We start from the raw sequence: 14,591 nt of genomic DNA, 5'->3' as shown, positions 1-14,591 counted from the left end.
CTTTCACTGAGCTGACATTTGCTTCTTTACAACCTCCACCTATTACTTGGTCCTGCCCTTTGGGGCCAAGTAGAACAAGCCTGATGTTCTTCTTCCATATGACAGCCATCAGGTCTGCCATTCATCATTCTCTCTTCTCTAGGCTAAGTTCTTTCAAACAATCCTTGTATCGCTTTCTCACAACTTTTGCTGTTCTCTGCCCTCCAACTTGTCAATTCCCATCCAAAAATGTAATATTTCATATATGGTCTCACGAAACCAGGATACATCAGATCAATTATCATCTTTGTTGTGCACACTCTGACTTAAAAAAAACAAAGCTGAAGACTGAGTTAACATTTTTGGCTGTCATATCATATTGTCGATTCGTATGATATGCACATAATGTTTCCCAGAGTGCATTAATTCTCCAGATATGTTTTTCACGCTGTTGTCCAGCTACATCTCCTCCATCCTGTATTCATGAATTGATTTTCTCAACATAAGTGTAGGGCTTCATATTTATCTCATTAGATTCCAAGTTGATTGAGGGCAGGGACTGTCTTATGCCTTTCTTTTTTTTTTGTATCCCCATTCCTTAGCACAGTGCCTGGCACATAGTAGGTGCTTAGTAAATGTTTATTGATTGATCTCATAAATTTTGTTTTATTATATTTGACGTATTGCTCTAGTCTGAGATCCTTTTGGATTCCAACTTTGACATCTTATCACTTTTAGTTCCACGTCATTTGAAAATATCTTCATCAAGTCATTTAGAACAGCAGAAGGCCAAGTATAGGTATTTGAGACATTACATTAAAGAACTCTTTCCAGGTTGGTGCCAATTCATCAATGACTTGTTTGGATTTGGTTGGCCATTCAACTAGTTCAGAATCTACCTATTACTTGGCTGCCCATATCTCTCTTTTTTTGTCATAAAGATAGCATGACAGACTTTGTCAAACACTTTGCTCAAATCCAAGTCATACTCAATGTGCTTTGCTAAAATACAAGTATAATCTCTAGTACTTTTCATTTCTGCTAGTCTAATGGAGACAAGATTATTCTGTGATAATTCCCATGACTAGAATGAACTGGAGATGTTTAGCCTGGAGAAAAGACTTTGTAGGCAAGGGAAGGAGAGAGATGATAGCTACTTTTAAATATCTAAAGGATGTAATAGGTAAGAGGGATTAAACATGTTCTGGCTCCAGAAAACAGAACTAGACACCATGGGTAGGGGCTGTAAATTTAGTCTTGTTGTGAGAAAAAAAAACCCTGCTAAACAATTATAGTTATCCAAAAGGGGAATAGGCTGCCTCAGGAAGTAATGGGCTCCCTCTCCGTGGATGTCTTCAAGCAAAGAAAGAATGATACGGATTTATTTTGGAGAAAAATTCTTTGTCATATTGATGGCCACTGAAGACCTTTCCAAGACTGAAATATTGTTACTTATTCTTAATGAAGTTGTGCCTGACTCTTGGCCATCACTGCTTTCCTTTCAAAAAGCTCACAAGCCATCCCTTTAAAAAGACAGTCTGGAATTTTGTTTAGATTGAAAGTTCCATACTCTTTCTTTTTTGGGGGTGGGGGGGTAGTCTGGGAGGAACTTCTCTAGTCCTGTGCCACTTTTCCAGTTCCGTATGAATTTTCAAAGATCACTGATGATGGCTCAACAAAAACATTTGTCAATTTTTCATATTTGGAGATGGAGTTATTACAAGCCTAGTGAATTGAATAAACTGGGGGCAACTAAGTTCACTCTTGCCATCACTTCACTTATCTTGGGCTTTGACTCATTAAATATTTTTGCTCTATCCCTCCCAGTTCACAGAGCCTTCTCTTTGAACCAAAAAAAAAAAAAAAAATGGAAACCACAAAAATCGAGTAGTTTTGCCTTCTTCCTACTTTCATGGCATTTAATAATAGCTCATCTTTATACTGTGTTTTTAACTGTGCAAATAAAAAGGAACTTATTAATCTTTATTCATTGTACAATTTCCTATCTCTTCCCACCTTGCTGTTTTGAAATGGTAATTATCAGATTTCTAACAGTGTTTTGAATACTGATACCCAGGACCTCTGATCAGGATTCCAGTCCCCTCACCATTCACATCACCCTCCTCTGGAGGGATATATATGTGTGTGTGTGTGTGTGTGTGTGTGTGTCTTCCACATTGCCTTTTGAAACTTTCAGCTCAAGGAATTTCATGACATCTTGTGGGAACTGATGGGAGATCTCTCAGCTTTTTTTTTTTTTTTTTTTTACAAGTTCTAGATCTTGATGCTAAGTGACCTTCCCACTTCTATTGTATTCTACCTGACCTAGTAGCCTGAGATCTAGGACTGGCTCCAAGCATAGTCTTAGAATCAGATTTAGAGCTGGAAGAAACATTGTAGGCCATCAAGTTCAAGGTCCTCATTTTCCAGATGAGGAAACTGATGTTCAGAGTGTTTCTCATAATGTCCATAATAAGTGCCAGAAGTGTCATTCAAATCCTGTTCTTTCTAACTCACTCTACTACCCTAGGCTGCCTCATTAAGCACATTAATTGTAGTGGTTGATTAACTGATATAAAGTGGTAACCTTAAAGATGTAGGTGATCAGATAAAGGATAGGTGAATTCAGTGTGACCTTGATAGGATTTTGGGAGGTGGTAGGAAAAGCATAAGAGCCACTGGCTAGGGATGACAGTTGTGGGGTATTGAGACATATAATGGGAAGAGGCAGCATGCTGTAATAGAAAAAACGTAGGATTTAGTGTCAGAAGACTTTCATTTGAGTCCTGACTTTGCCACTTACTAGCTGAGCAGGTCACCTTACTTCTGAGTTTCAGTTTCCCCTATTATGAAACATAAACATGTTTCATACTTGTATCCTGAGGCAGCATGGAATCCTGGCTTACTCTGGAGTTAGGAAGACCTGGTGTCAGATCCTTCTTCATTCATCCTGGCTCTATAACCCTGGGTAAGTCACTTAACTTCTGTGTCCCAGATATCTCTCAAAAACTATAACTTAGGAGAGTTGGGGGTCTGCACATACAGGAACAAATTGTATTCCTTACCATACTGAGTCAAGGTGAATAAAATGGTGTGTTGTGTACAGTACTTTATAGCAAATGAAAGCTATAACTACAGGAGTTCAGAAGAGAATATGGAATATTTATAAGGCAGGGGCATCAAAGATAAACTTGATCTCCCTCAACATTTTGACTAGGACTTAACTTGTTAGGGGAAGAGGCAAAAAGGACTTTAACTTCAATTCCTGGTCTAGGGTGACTACTGACCTGTTCTAGTATTGGAGGCCCTCGCTAGGGTTCCTAATGGAATGACAACGGCTTTGAGGGATACTGGGAATATAGGGAAAATTTCAGCTGAGGCTATGACATGAGGTAGGCCCTAAAACTGCCTGAATGATTCAGATGGAACTGCCCAGGGAGGTAGGGGACAGAGCCAGAATTTTGGAGAAACCAGCATGCTAAGGAGGTGGTGATGAAGACTGACAGGTGTGGCTGGTGTCTGTCAAAGAGAGGGACTCAGGAAGGAGAGACTGGAGAAAGAGGCTAATTCCCATCACTTATGGGGCTCCTTTCAATGCAAAGAGCCAGGCGAGAAAAACATTTGAGAAACAACACCTCATAAATCTTGCAAATCAAGAGCCCGGGTGGCTGCACATTAATATCACCTGGCCTTTGGGCAGAGATGGAAAATGCATGTTAATGTACCAGGACTCTTTCCAAAGCCATTTAGTCTGGGGGGTACATTTCCTTCTCCTCCTATGGATAGCACAATTCACCTCACTATATCTTAGAGGAGACTGAATAGGGGAGAATGACTTCTAAATTTCCATGAACCTGAAAGAGGGATTAAACTTATTCTCTTTGGTCTCAAAGCAATGGGTAGAAGATGCAAAAAGGCAATGTTGACTTGAGAAAACTCTTAACAATGGGAAATATCTAGAAGCAGATTGGGCCCTCTCAGGAGGTGCTACTTTCATACTCACAGGAAATCCTTAAGCAAAGGCCCCAATTACACTTACTAGCAACATTATGAGAGTCTTACTTAGGTAAGGGTTCGAATAGAAGACTGCTGGAGTCCTTTCAAACTTTGAGACTGTATGATTTACACAGGAACTCCAGAGCCCAGACTGGCTAGAGGTGGGGTAGTTTTCCTTTCAGAAACCAGGGTGACTAACTCTAGGCTGGAAGTTCTTAAGCTAGAGTCCATGAACTTAAAAAAATACATTAATAACTGTATTTCAATATAATTGGTTTCTTTTGTAATCCTTTATATCTTATTTCATGCATTTACAAACACTCTGAGAAAGGGTCCATAGGCTTCACCAACCAGGGTCCATGACATGAAAAAGATGAAGAATTCCTTCTCTAGAGGAGTTCCCACGTGCTATAGACATTATCTCCCCATGGTTTATATCTCCCCCAGATTCTTCAGTAAACAAGCACATTTGTCTGGGTGCCTCCAACCATTTAGGGTCAAGATTTAATTTCTAGACCACCCAGAGGGCCAGCACTTAGGGGCTCTTGCTTGTGTACTGGTGACATTAGGTCTTGATTATATCTTAAAAGAATGCCTATTGTGTCCCATTTCAAAAGTGAGGTTAAAAAAAATGGCCTGCTTACTTGTTAGTCACTGCTTGCATGAATTCATCAATCAACTCATCATACTCTTTCCCACGTACACGCTTGTGCTTCAGTCCAATATACAGAGGGTCTTTCAGCAGGGCCTGGAATAGACAGAATTCTCTTTTCAGTGAGTACCTTTAGGGAGGGGTTTTTACAACCCCAGCAACAGTCTCTGGCCTATCCATTCCCAGTTCTATCCAATATGGTCCTTCCCACTTGTGGATACTTAGGATACTCATGGATGGATAGTTAGTATGGAATAGGAAGACAGAGGGAGAATATGATACCTTCCAACAAGAAGAGGGCCTTGAAGCTAAAAGTGATTTAGGGGAACTTCATTCACTGAGCTGGTTCCAGCTTTGCCAAGACTTTGCCATATTTCTAACTCAATGGTCTAGACTTTGGGATCATTATAGACCTCTTTGATGAAAACACCAACAAGAAATTTGAGCCTAGCACCACCTTGGTCAACTGTTCACAGACTCTTGGGATCATAGACTTGGAGATGAAAGGGATCTCAGAGGCCAATGCCTTCATTTTATAGATAAGGAAACTGAAGCCCAGGGAGTTAAAGTGACTTGCCTAAAGTCACACAGGATCTAAGGTGGGATTTGAACCCAGATTCTCTGACTCCAGAGACAGTGCTTTTTCCATGACAACATGCTGCCTCTTATGGCATGAAATAAATTGAGTTGTTTGGTCAGAAGACTCTAAGATTTAGAATTGGAAGAGACTTAGGAAGTTATATGATCTAACCTTCTTATTTTACAGTTGAGAAAGCTGAGTCTCAAACTGATGAAATGACTTGATCAAGTTTATACAGGTAGAAAGAAAGCTCCCACCAAAAGCTATTCAGCTCATATCACCAGGCAGGATCAGAACAAGGTTATATGGGTCTGAAACCCTTGCTCCCATTGACTGACATTTATATTAAAAGCCATCCAGAGATAGTTATGGGACACACAAAAACAAAGGGGAGGGGAGAGGAAGAACGTTAGTTTTACTTCTTCAACAAATGTCACTGTCTGGCTGAATTTTCAAGTAGTTCCCGGGATACCTGTGATTGGCTGTTTTATCGAACTGGCTGTTGGGAGACCTACAGAGATCAGAGGATGCTGGAGTTGGAAGACTAGGTAGCTGTCAAGTCCACCATTCTAGAATATGAATGCCCTTTACAACATACCCAACAAGGGATCATCTAACTTCTGTTTGAAGACCTAAAGCAAGGGGTACCCAATGCCCCCTGACATGCCCCATGCCACGTCTGGACCACAATCATTGTTAGCAAGTTTTTCCTTACTTTTCTGGGCCTTATGTGAAATGAGAGAATTGGACAGAGTGATAACTAAGATTCCCTTGAGCTCCAAATCCTATGGGCCTATGAACTGAAAATAATATGGTATGGCTGGTCCAGCGTACTGTGCTGGATAATCACTTCCCTTGATTAGAACATTATGCACTTATGAAGACAGCTTAAGATTATATTCACTCTTCTTTAGAAGTCATGCCATACTCTTGACCTATTAAACTTTCTGCCAATTAAATATCACTGATTTGCAATATCACCTTCTGGGCCATTGTGGGGGCCCAAAGTCCTTGAGGAAGGGCTGAATAAGGAGGTGAGGAACTCAAAGAGAAATACCAACTAGAGAAGAAAGAATTCTAGATAGGGATTAGACAATGTGGGTTTGAGTCCTGGTTCTGACATTCACTTTTTGGATGGTGATGGGCAAACCATTTCACGTTTCCTAGCCTCAGTTTCTTCATTTGTAAAAGGGATGGAAACAATGATACTATTTAACATAGTCCATCAAAATCCTAAATGTACTCTAGAAAGAAGCTGTTATTATTATTAGTTCACTGTTTTTCCCAGGGCCAACCCTGGGCCTGATTGTTCATCTCAAGAGTATCTTGGCTTTCCTGGGTGATTTTTTTCTTTTTTGCCCACCTCTACTTTCTTCTTCAAGTTCCTAAAAGAAAGAACACAAAGGAAATTCAGCTAGTTCAATGATCCCTGTTACTTGATCCATGGTCTCTCTTGAGCCCTTATTTTCCTCCTCTTCTTTAGTGAACTAGTCTAGACAACCTGGGGGAAAAAAGCTGAAATCTGCTTTTTACTTTTCTTTCCAACAGCAATCCCTGAATCCCAGGCAGCCAGATTAGCTCCTCATTTCCTTTCCACGAATCCCCATGCCAGTTCTCCATCTCTTTAAAAAAGGAGTTCTTAACCTGGGGTCTGTGAACTTTAATTTTTTTTCTATAATCATATTGAATATAATTAATTTCCTATGTATTTTATTTCAAACTTTTTAAAAACATTATTCTGAGGAGTCCATAGACTTTACCATGAACCCCCTGACAAAAAAGAGATTAGGAATCTCGGAATTAGAATGAAAGATGCCTCCCAAATTAAAGGCACCACCCCCACCTTTCCCTCTTGCAAAAAAATTATAAATTACAACATTTACTGAGCACCTACTATGTACAAAATTCTGGGTCTTACTAAATGCAGCGTCATTTCTTCTTCCTAAGATCTCAGCCTAGTCTTATAAGAAATTTTTTATACCTAAGGAGATATAAAAAATGGCCCTTCCCTTTGGGTGCAACTCATTATATATGTTAGTGAATATTGCATTTGTGACTTTGTAAAAGTTGTTAAATTGAACTATGACTAGATACTTATTTATTCCCTCGGGGCCAAATGACTCTTCCAGTTGAACTGAGAAAGGAATCAGCAGCTGGCTAGGGCAGGTGGGAAATGTTTTATTGAACCCACCTGGTATCATCTGGCAACTCCTGTCCTCATCCTGCTTCCATCAGCAAACAAGCTGGGGAGGGAAGCCCCACCCCATCCCATCCCCACGCTCCAGGGAACAGCCTGAATTCTAGGTTGACTCACTAAGAGAAGTGAGAAGAGGAATGAGTTTTGCATCTGATGAGAAGATGTCTGTGGTGGCAGGGAGGTTCACATGTTAGATCCCTTCTAAAGAAGTGTACTTGCCAGTCCATTCATTCATTCATTCAACAAACATTTAACATTACTGTGTGCACAGACCTTTTCAAGGTGTTTAGAAAGAGATCCAGGTTTATGATTGACATAGTTCCTTCCCCCACTGTGTTTACAGAATAAGACACAAACCACAGATAACTAACACTGCAGGATATTACAACGCAAGACAAAATAACAATAATCTTAATATCACATGATAAATGCATTAAGGAGTCACAAAACAAAGTGCAATGAGACACTGTAATGTTAATGAGAGTTAAGGATCTCCACCCATTCATAGGCCTCAGGTGGAGCCCAAGAAGCTTGATCTGGGGAGGCTCATTTTGTAGGAAGACCCTGTGATGGCAGTCATATTAGGATCTTTTGCTGTTTTGGTTTTACTACAAGTGCCTTTGATTGAATAATGTGATTAAAGAAGCTCTTCCCCACCCACTGATGGGCTGGCCCATGGAGGGAAGCTTCATTAGAGGAGTTGTTTTGTAGGAGGGTCCCAAGTACTTTTTGTTTTTTCTCTTGAGGCACTGGGTTTCAGGGTTATGCCCTCTGGTTTTGAAAAGAGTACAAATATTCTGAGGGTGAGGTTTTACTTTGGGGCTTAGTTTTTGTAAGAAGGTTTGAATGGCAGATGAGGTCCAGGAAGCCAGCTAAGCTGCTTCACCTCCCCTCCCCCCCCCCCCCCATTTGAAAACCCAGATATTGGTGCTTCCCTCTTTGGTAAAGATGTATGTATGTTAATGGTCAGGCAGTTTGGAAGTGGAGTCTGTTGATTTTTGATTTCTCTGAAATTTTGATTTTCTCTGATACCTGTGCTTGATTTTTAACCCCTCAAAGGTTGCCTTTCCTTTTAGAGAAACAGACCAAAGAACCTGTGGTAGCAGTCCCCCCTGGTATGTTGGGGTGCTTACTGTTACAGGCCCACACCTTTTGTTAATTTCTAAGGAGACACTTGGATCACGAAGGTCATGATGCCCTCTGGCTCTGAAAAGTGTATGTATAGATTCTGATTTGAGGTTTTGCTTTGGGACTTACTCTTTGGAAGAAGGTTAGTGAGCCAGACGAGAGTCTGTGTAGCCCTTAAGAAACCTCCCAGCTTTGAAAACCCAGATGTTGGTGCTTCTTTCTCTGGTAACTATGTATATATGTAATCGTCAGACAGTTGGATCTGTCTGCTGATCTGTGATATATGTATTGCTTATGGTCAGACAGAAGCCCTGTTGGTCTTTATTTCTCTGCTTGTATTTTCTCTGTTGGTATATGTGATTAAAGAAGATTGCTGACCCCTCAAAAGTTGCTTTCCTATTAGAAAAGCAGATCTAAGAACCTGTGCTAGCAGGCTATCCTGGATGTGTCACGGTGCTTGCTGATTCAGACATCTGAAGATGAATGAGAAAAATACTAAGCTTGAATTTGGACACGGTGAATTAGAGGCACTAGAAGGACATTTAGCTAAAGCAATAGGAGAAGTGGGTCTGGAACCCAAAGGAACTCACAGTTTAAGGAATCAGATGGCCTGAGTTTAATTTAAAATTTAATTTAAATTTTACCCCTGATATTTCCTAACTGTGATGGGCAAATCACCTAACCTAAATGAAAATGAATTTTCCTTTCCTCACCTATAAAATGAAGGGATTGGGTAGATGATCTCTGTGGTTTCCTTTCATGTCTAGATTTATGATGCTGTGATACAGAAAGCATCAGAAGAGAAAGTGGTCAAGGACAAACCCACAGGAAGAGCATGTCATAAAGCTGAGGCTACATTAAAATTAGTTGACAGTAAAGGTGAGGTAGCCCTAGAAACCGTGCTGGTCATCCATGACTGGAACAAGGACATCTCAGGATAAGATTTTCAGCCTCTGTGACTTGAATTCTATTAATTTCTAAATGGTTTGATTTTATCTTCTTCCTCTTAGCTACTAGTTAGTGTCCCTTTGAAAAACAATCTCGATCCTGGGTGAGCCAAGGGAAAGAATAGGAGTGATGAAGATGAAGTCCCTGGAGGCCAGGATTTAGAAGCAGCAGCAAGCAAGGGTTTTCTTAACAGCTCTGACATGAGGGGCTTCACTGGAAAACCTCAGGTAAACCTTATTCTGAAGTCAGGCTGCTGCCTCAAGTAATTTCTTTCTCAGAGAGGGGTGGGTACTATCAGAGAGGGTACAGGAGATATCTGTACATCTTACCATTTTTTACCTGTTTCCTTTTCTTTCTGGTTCTTGACAGCTTCTCCCCACAGTATAGCATTGATGCTTTCCAGGACCTCTTCCTAAGAAGACAGGGATGAGTAGAATATGGTTCCTCCCATTTCAAATCACAGAATGTTAGAGCTGAGAGGAAACTTAGAGACATTTTATTTAGTACAATCCCCTCATATGAGGAGACCAAGGTCCAGGGAAGATCAATTACTTGCCAAAATCTCAGAGCTAGTTAGCCACCAAAATCAAGGCTAAAGTTCATGTCTTTAATTCAGTGTTTGGTGGTCATTTTTAAAGTAGCATCTTGCACAGTCCACTAATATCCACTAAAACATTCATTGCAACATTTTTTTGTTGCAAAGAATTGGAAATGTAATGAAATACTATTGTAAGATATAATATATACCAAGAAGATGATATAAAGTGGATTAAACAAAACCAAGAAAACAGCATATGCAATAGCTACAGTAATGTAAATGCCAAGAACAAAAATAACAAATCACCCCACCCCCACCCCCCAGATTGTGTAATTATAATGCTCAAGCTTGACCCTGAAGAAAAGATTGGAGAAGGTATCTTCTGGAGGACTACGGATGTGGACTATATCCCATATGCTGTGGAACTTGGTTGATAAGCTGGTTAGTTTTGCTTAAATGTGTTTCTTTAGGTGGGATAAAAAATTATATATGGAGGTGAAGGTGACATTAAAAAAATTATCAGTAAAAACAAATGCCTCTTAAAATTCTTCTGGGGAAAAAAAATTTCTGGAGAGAGTCAAGAGAACTTCACTTATTCATTCAACAAATATTTACAAAGCTCTATTTACAATGCACTGTACTAGGTGGAGACACAAAAGTTTTGTTCAAGTACTTTTATGGGCTGTCATTTAGAAAGCAAATTAGGCTTTTTCTTCTTAGACCCAGAAAGTAGATATAGAAGCTACGGTTGGAAGTTGTCAGGCAGCACATTTCAGCATAATGAAAAATCCCACAATTGGAGCTGTCCAAAATTGAAATGAACTACTTCAACAGACAGTTTGTTCCCTATCACACAAATCTTCAAAGGAAAGTTGGAAAACAGTGATAACAGAGGAGAAACCAACTCAGATATGGATTAGAATAGATAAGTCTCTGAAGTCCTTTCTAACTCGGATATTATGTAATTTTGATATAACAGTAAATGACACAGTTCCTATAATCAAAGAGGGTGTATTCTAGCAATAAGAGGCATGTATAGAGATAACTGGAACTGAGACTTGACTTGATTTCATGGGTATAAGAATCTCCTGGGTGAGGAAACTTCTTCACCTGACATAGGTCAGTATCTTCTCTATACATTATAGTGTTAAGTTGCCTAGAGCATTGAGAAATTAAGTGTGTGTCAGTGTCAGAAGTGTCACATCTTCCTTGTTTTGAGGTCTGCTCTCCTGTCAATATATCAAACAATCTTTCCTTATGTCAAGTCTAATTTTCTCTTTGTAAATTTGACCTGTTATTCCTAGTTCCATCTTCTGGGATGAAATAGAACAAATGGAATTCCTTTTCAGTATAACCTTAAAGTCCTTGAAGACAGTCATCATGTTCTTCATTCCACATCTTTACTTCTTTAGGCTAAACATTTGTATTTCCTTCAACCAATCCTCATAAAGCATAAACTCAAGGATCAGGGATGGGGAACCTGGGGCCTTGAGGCCACATGTGGCCTTCTAGGTCCTTGGGTACAAACTTTCAATTGAGTCCAAGTTTCACAGAACAAATTCTTTTATTAAGGGGATTTGTTCTGTGAAGTTTGGATTCAGTCAAAGGGCTACACTTGAGGACCTAGAAGACCACAGGTTCCCCACCCTGCTCAAAGTTTTTTATTATCTGGCTTTGTACTCCACTGTGGTTCGCAGTACTGAACACAGCACTCCAGATATGGCTTGATAACATATCTCTCTTACTGCCTCCTAAAATCACATCAGTTTTCTTGGCTGTGACATCATTCCCCTGGATCTTTTTCAGATGAAGTGCTGTAATAAACTTGTTTCGTTCAACTTGTACTTATGAAACTGTTTTATGAACATTTTTCCCTCTCATTCATTTTGAACTAAATTTTCTAGCCTATCAATATTTTTCTATCAATTATTTTTAATCCTTACTGTCACACAATATGTTAGCTATCCCTAAAAGCTTAGTGTTCCATGTAAATGCATGTCATCTATACATATATAGAAATCATTGATTTTTAAAAAAAAAAAAAAGTCAAACACCACAGATCCCTGGAAAATATCACTTGTATCTCCAACTTTCCAACTTAACTGTGAACCATCAATGACAACTCTTTGGGTCTGGCCATTCAACCAGTTTCAAATCCATATAACTCTACTATCATCTAGTCCACATTGCTACACATTTTCCACAAGAATAGATTGAAATAATCCATCAAATACTTTGATAAAATCTAGATAAACTGTTATCTACCTTATTTCTCTACTTTTTCAGTTTATTAACTTCATCTGAAAGTGAAATAAAGTTAGTCTGGGGTGACTTGTTATGACTGATGTCATACTGGCTTATTGTGATCACCAATTCCTTTTCAAGTTGGTCACTAACTACTCTTTTCATAGTAAATTCTCAATTTCCCACAGTAATAAATCTCACTGGTCCATCATTTGTAGACTGTTCTCTTCCTTTAAAAAATCAGAACATTTGTCCCTCTCCAATTTTGCCGTACCTCTCCTGAACTGTATGATCTTTCAAAGACTGTTGACAACATGTTAGCAATCACACAAACATATGCTGTCAGTACTCAAGGATGTAATCTATTGAAGCCACAATAATATAATTCGGTAAGAGTTGCCAGTTGTCTCTTACTCTTTCATTAATTACCTTGGGAAGTTAAATTAAATTGAGCAAGATCTGCTTTCTCTCTGTTGTCAGTTATCATTGTTCCATCCACTCCAAGCAGCTGTCCTATCCCTTCTGTGAGACTCTTTAAATTTAGGGAAAAAGAAAATATTTTTTAAAATCCTCATTAGCTTTTCTCACCAAACTAACTTCATTCTGAATTTGTCCACTATTTTTAGGGGAATGCCACACTTTTACATCTGTCATCTGCTAACTTCTCTGGCTTCCTTCTTTTGTAGAGGTATTTTCAAAATGTGTTAACTAGTGAATTCCTTTTATATATCTATTTGTTTCTTTAGATAATTCACTTTTTCATCCTCATTGTTTCTCTTTGTGCCTTTCTTAGTGTTTTCAGGATTTCATTCTTGAGATCTTCTCATCCCTTCAGAGTCACTTTTCCTTAGAGAATTTTGACCCATGGGATCTCTCTTGTTCTTTCTGGCAGTGTTTAAAACCTGCTCTTCCCAAATCGAGAGTGAATCTTTAGAGTATTACTAGCTTTTGTGTTCTTTTTTACCATAAATTATAAGACAGAGGGGCCACTTCCTGATTCTCAATACTTTAGGTAGAAACAGATCTTTTTTAGGTGCATTCCAAATCTGGACAAGAGATTATCATTCCTTAATTTTAAGCCATAGCTCAGAAGTCCAAATTCTATTGTCAAATATCATCTACTTAATCAGATGTTCACTTGTCCCATCTGTCCATGTCTTCGGAAGCCCTTGTCCTTCATCAGTAATACTGATTAAAAACACCAGTTATTCCCTCTAAGGTCTACAGTTTCTTGACTAAGACTTCATAATCTTGAACAAGCTTCCTCTGGCAACATCATTTACACCCATGTGAATCACAGGAAGTGGGTAGTTGTTATACATTTTGACAAGTCTTGGGAAGTTCTCTGTCTCTGACACATGACTGGGGAAGACTGAATACGTTTCTATTGTTATCCAGTTGACAAACAGTTGCTTTAAAATCCCTTAACAGGAAGATGCCAGCCACCATTTCTTCTCTCTCTTGTCTCTGGCCTTTAATGGATAAGCTCTCCCTTCAAAACTTCTGTGGAGCCACATCAATGTTCCTTGGAGAAGAAGCAGCCGTTTCCTTCATATGTAGTTCCCTTCTCTTTGAAAAGACTCCTATATTTGTCTAGTAGCTCCAAGTGTTAACTGGACTTCTTTCCCTTCTCTTCTGTGTAAAATTTTCCCATGCTTAAACTCCCAATAGGTCAGGATTCACTTCTCCCTATTTGGATTATTTTTCTTTTAGGTTTTTTTTTTTTTTATATCAAAGTCCTTCTACTTTGTTTGAAGCAATACTTCATTGTCCTTCATTATCTGAATATTTTTGGATTTTGGATTGCTGTATAGTAGAAAGGTATTACTCAAGGAATTTATTTTCTCTTCTAGGAGGGAAACCAACCTGAATTTGGGGCATAGTTAAGGGCTTCACTTTTTCTTCTTTTCTGTGTTCTTACTCACTTACTGTAACTAGGAACTATCAATCAGAAATATATAATGAAAGAGGGCCATCAGGGTCAGGTTAAAAGTCTGGGGACATGGTAAGGATCACATGTCACAGTTGCAGCCCTTTGGTTTGTAAGAGTCAGAGCCAAGAAGCAACAAGACCTCACAGGTTAACAGAAGACTTAGTTATACATTAAAAAAAACCCAACACTTTATAATGGATGCTACACTCTGCCTCTGCAATCATCATTCAATGAAGCTCTTCATTCTCTTTTTCTGTCTCCTGTTTATTGCTTCTTGAACAAACTGTTAAAGACATCTGCTGGAGATATTGGCTGCTGCCAAGGCTTCTTATTCATGGGATTGTGGGGCAAAGGGGCTGGAAAGTATTACTTCTCTTTTGTGTAACTGGCCTGGGT

The 14,591-nt window shown here is 39.1% G+C and overlaps 2 protein-coding genes across 3 annotated transcripts in view; one reads left to right on the top strand and one right to left on the bottom strand.

Moving 5' to 3' along the window:
- Nucleotides 1-14,591, bottom strand: part of ME3 (malic enzyme 3) — a 326,185-nt gene that overhangs the window by 71,994 nt on the left and 239,600 nt on the right. For both annotated transcript variants that reach the window (XM_072610619.1, XM_072610620.1), the window contains one exon: nt 4,620-4,723. In XM_072610619.1, coding sequence (XP_072466720.1) covers nt 4,620-4,723 — 104 coding nt within the window. The remainder of the gene's footprint in view (nt 1-4,619; nt 4,724-14,591) is intronic.
- LOC140505058 (uncharacterized) overlaps nt 1-14,591 on the top strand; it is a 31,663-nt gene that overhangs the window by 3,973 nt on the left and 13,099 nt on the right. The window lies entirely within an intron of this gene.

This window comes from Notamacropus eugenii, chromosome 5, assembly GCF_028372415.1.
Source record: "Notamacropus eugenii isolate mMacEug1 chromosome 5, mMacEug1.pri_v2, whole genome shotgun sequence".
Classification (NCBI taxonomy): Eukaryota; Metazoa; Chordata; class Mammalia; order Diprotodontia; family Macropodidae; genus Notamacropus; species Notamacropus eugenii.
Note: the sequence above shows the minus strand (reverse complement) of the source record. Positions and strands in the feature narration are given on the sequence as shown.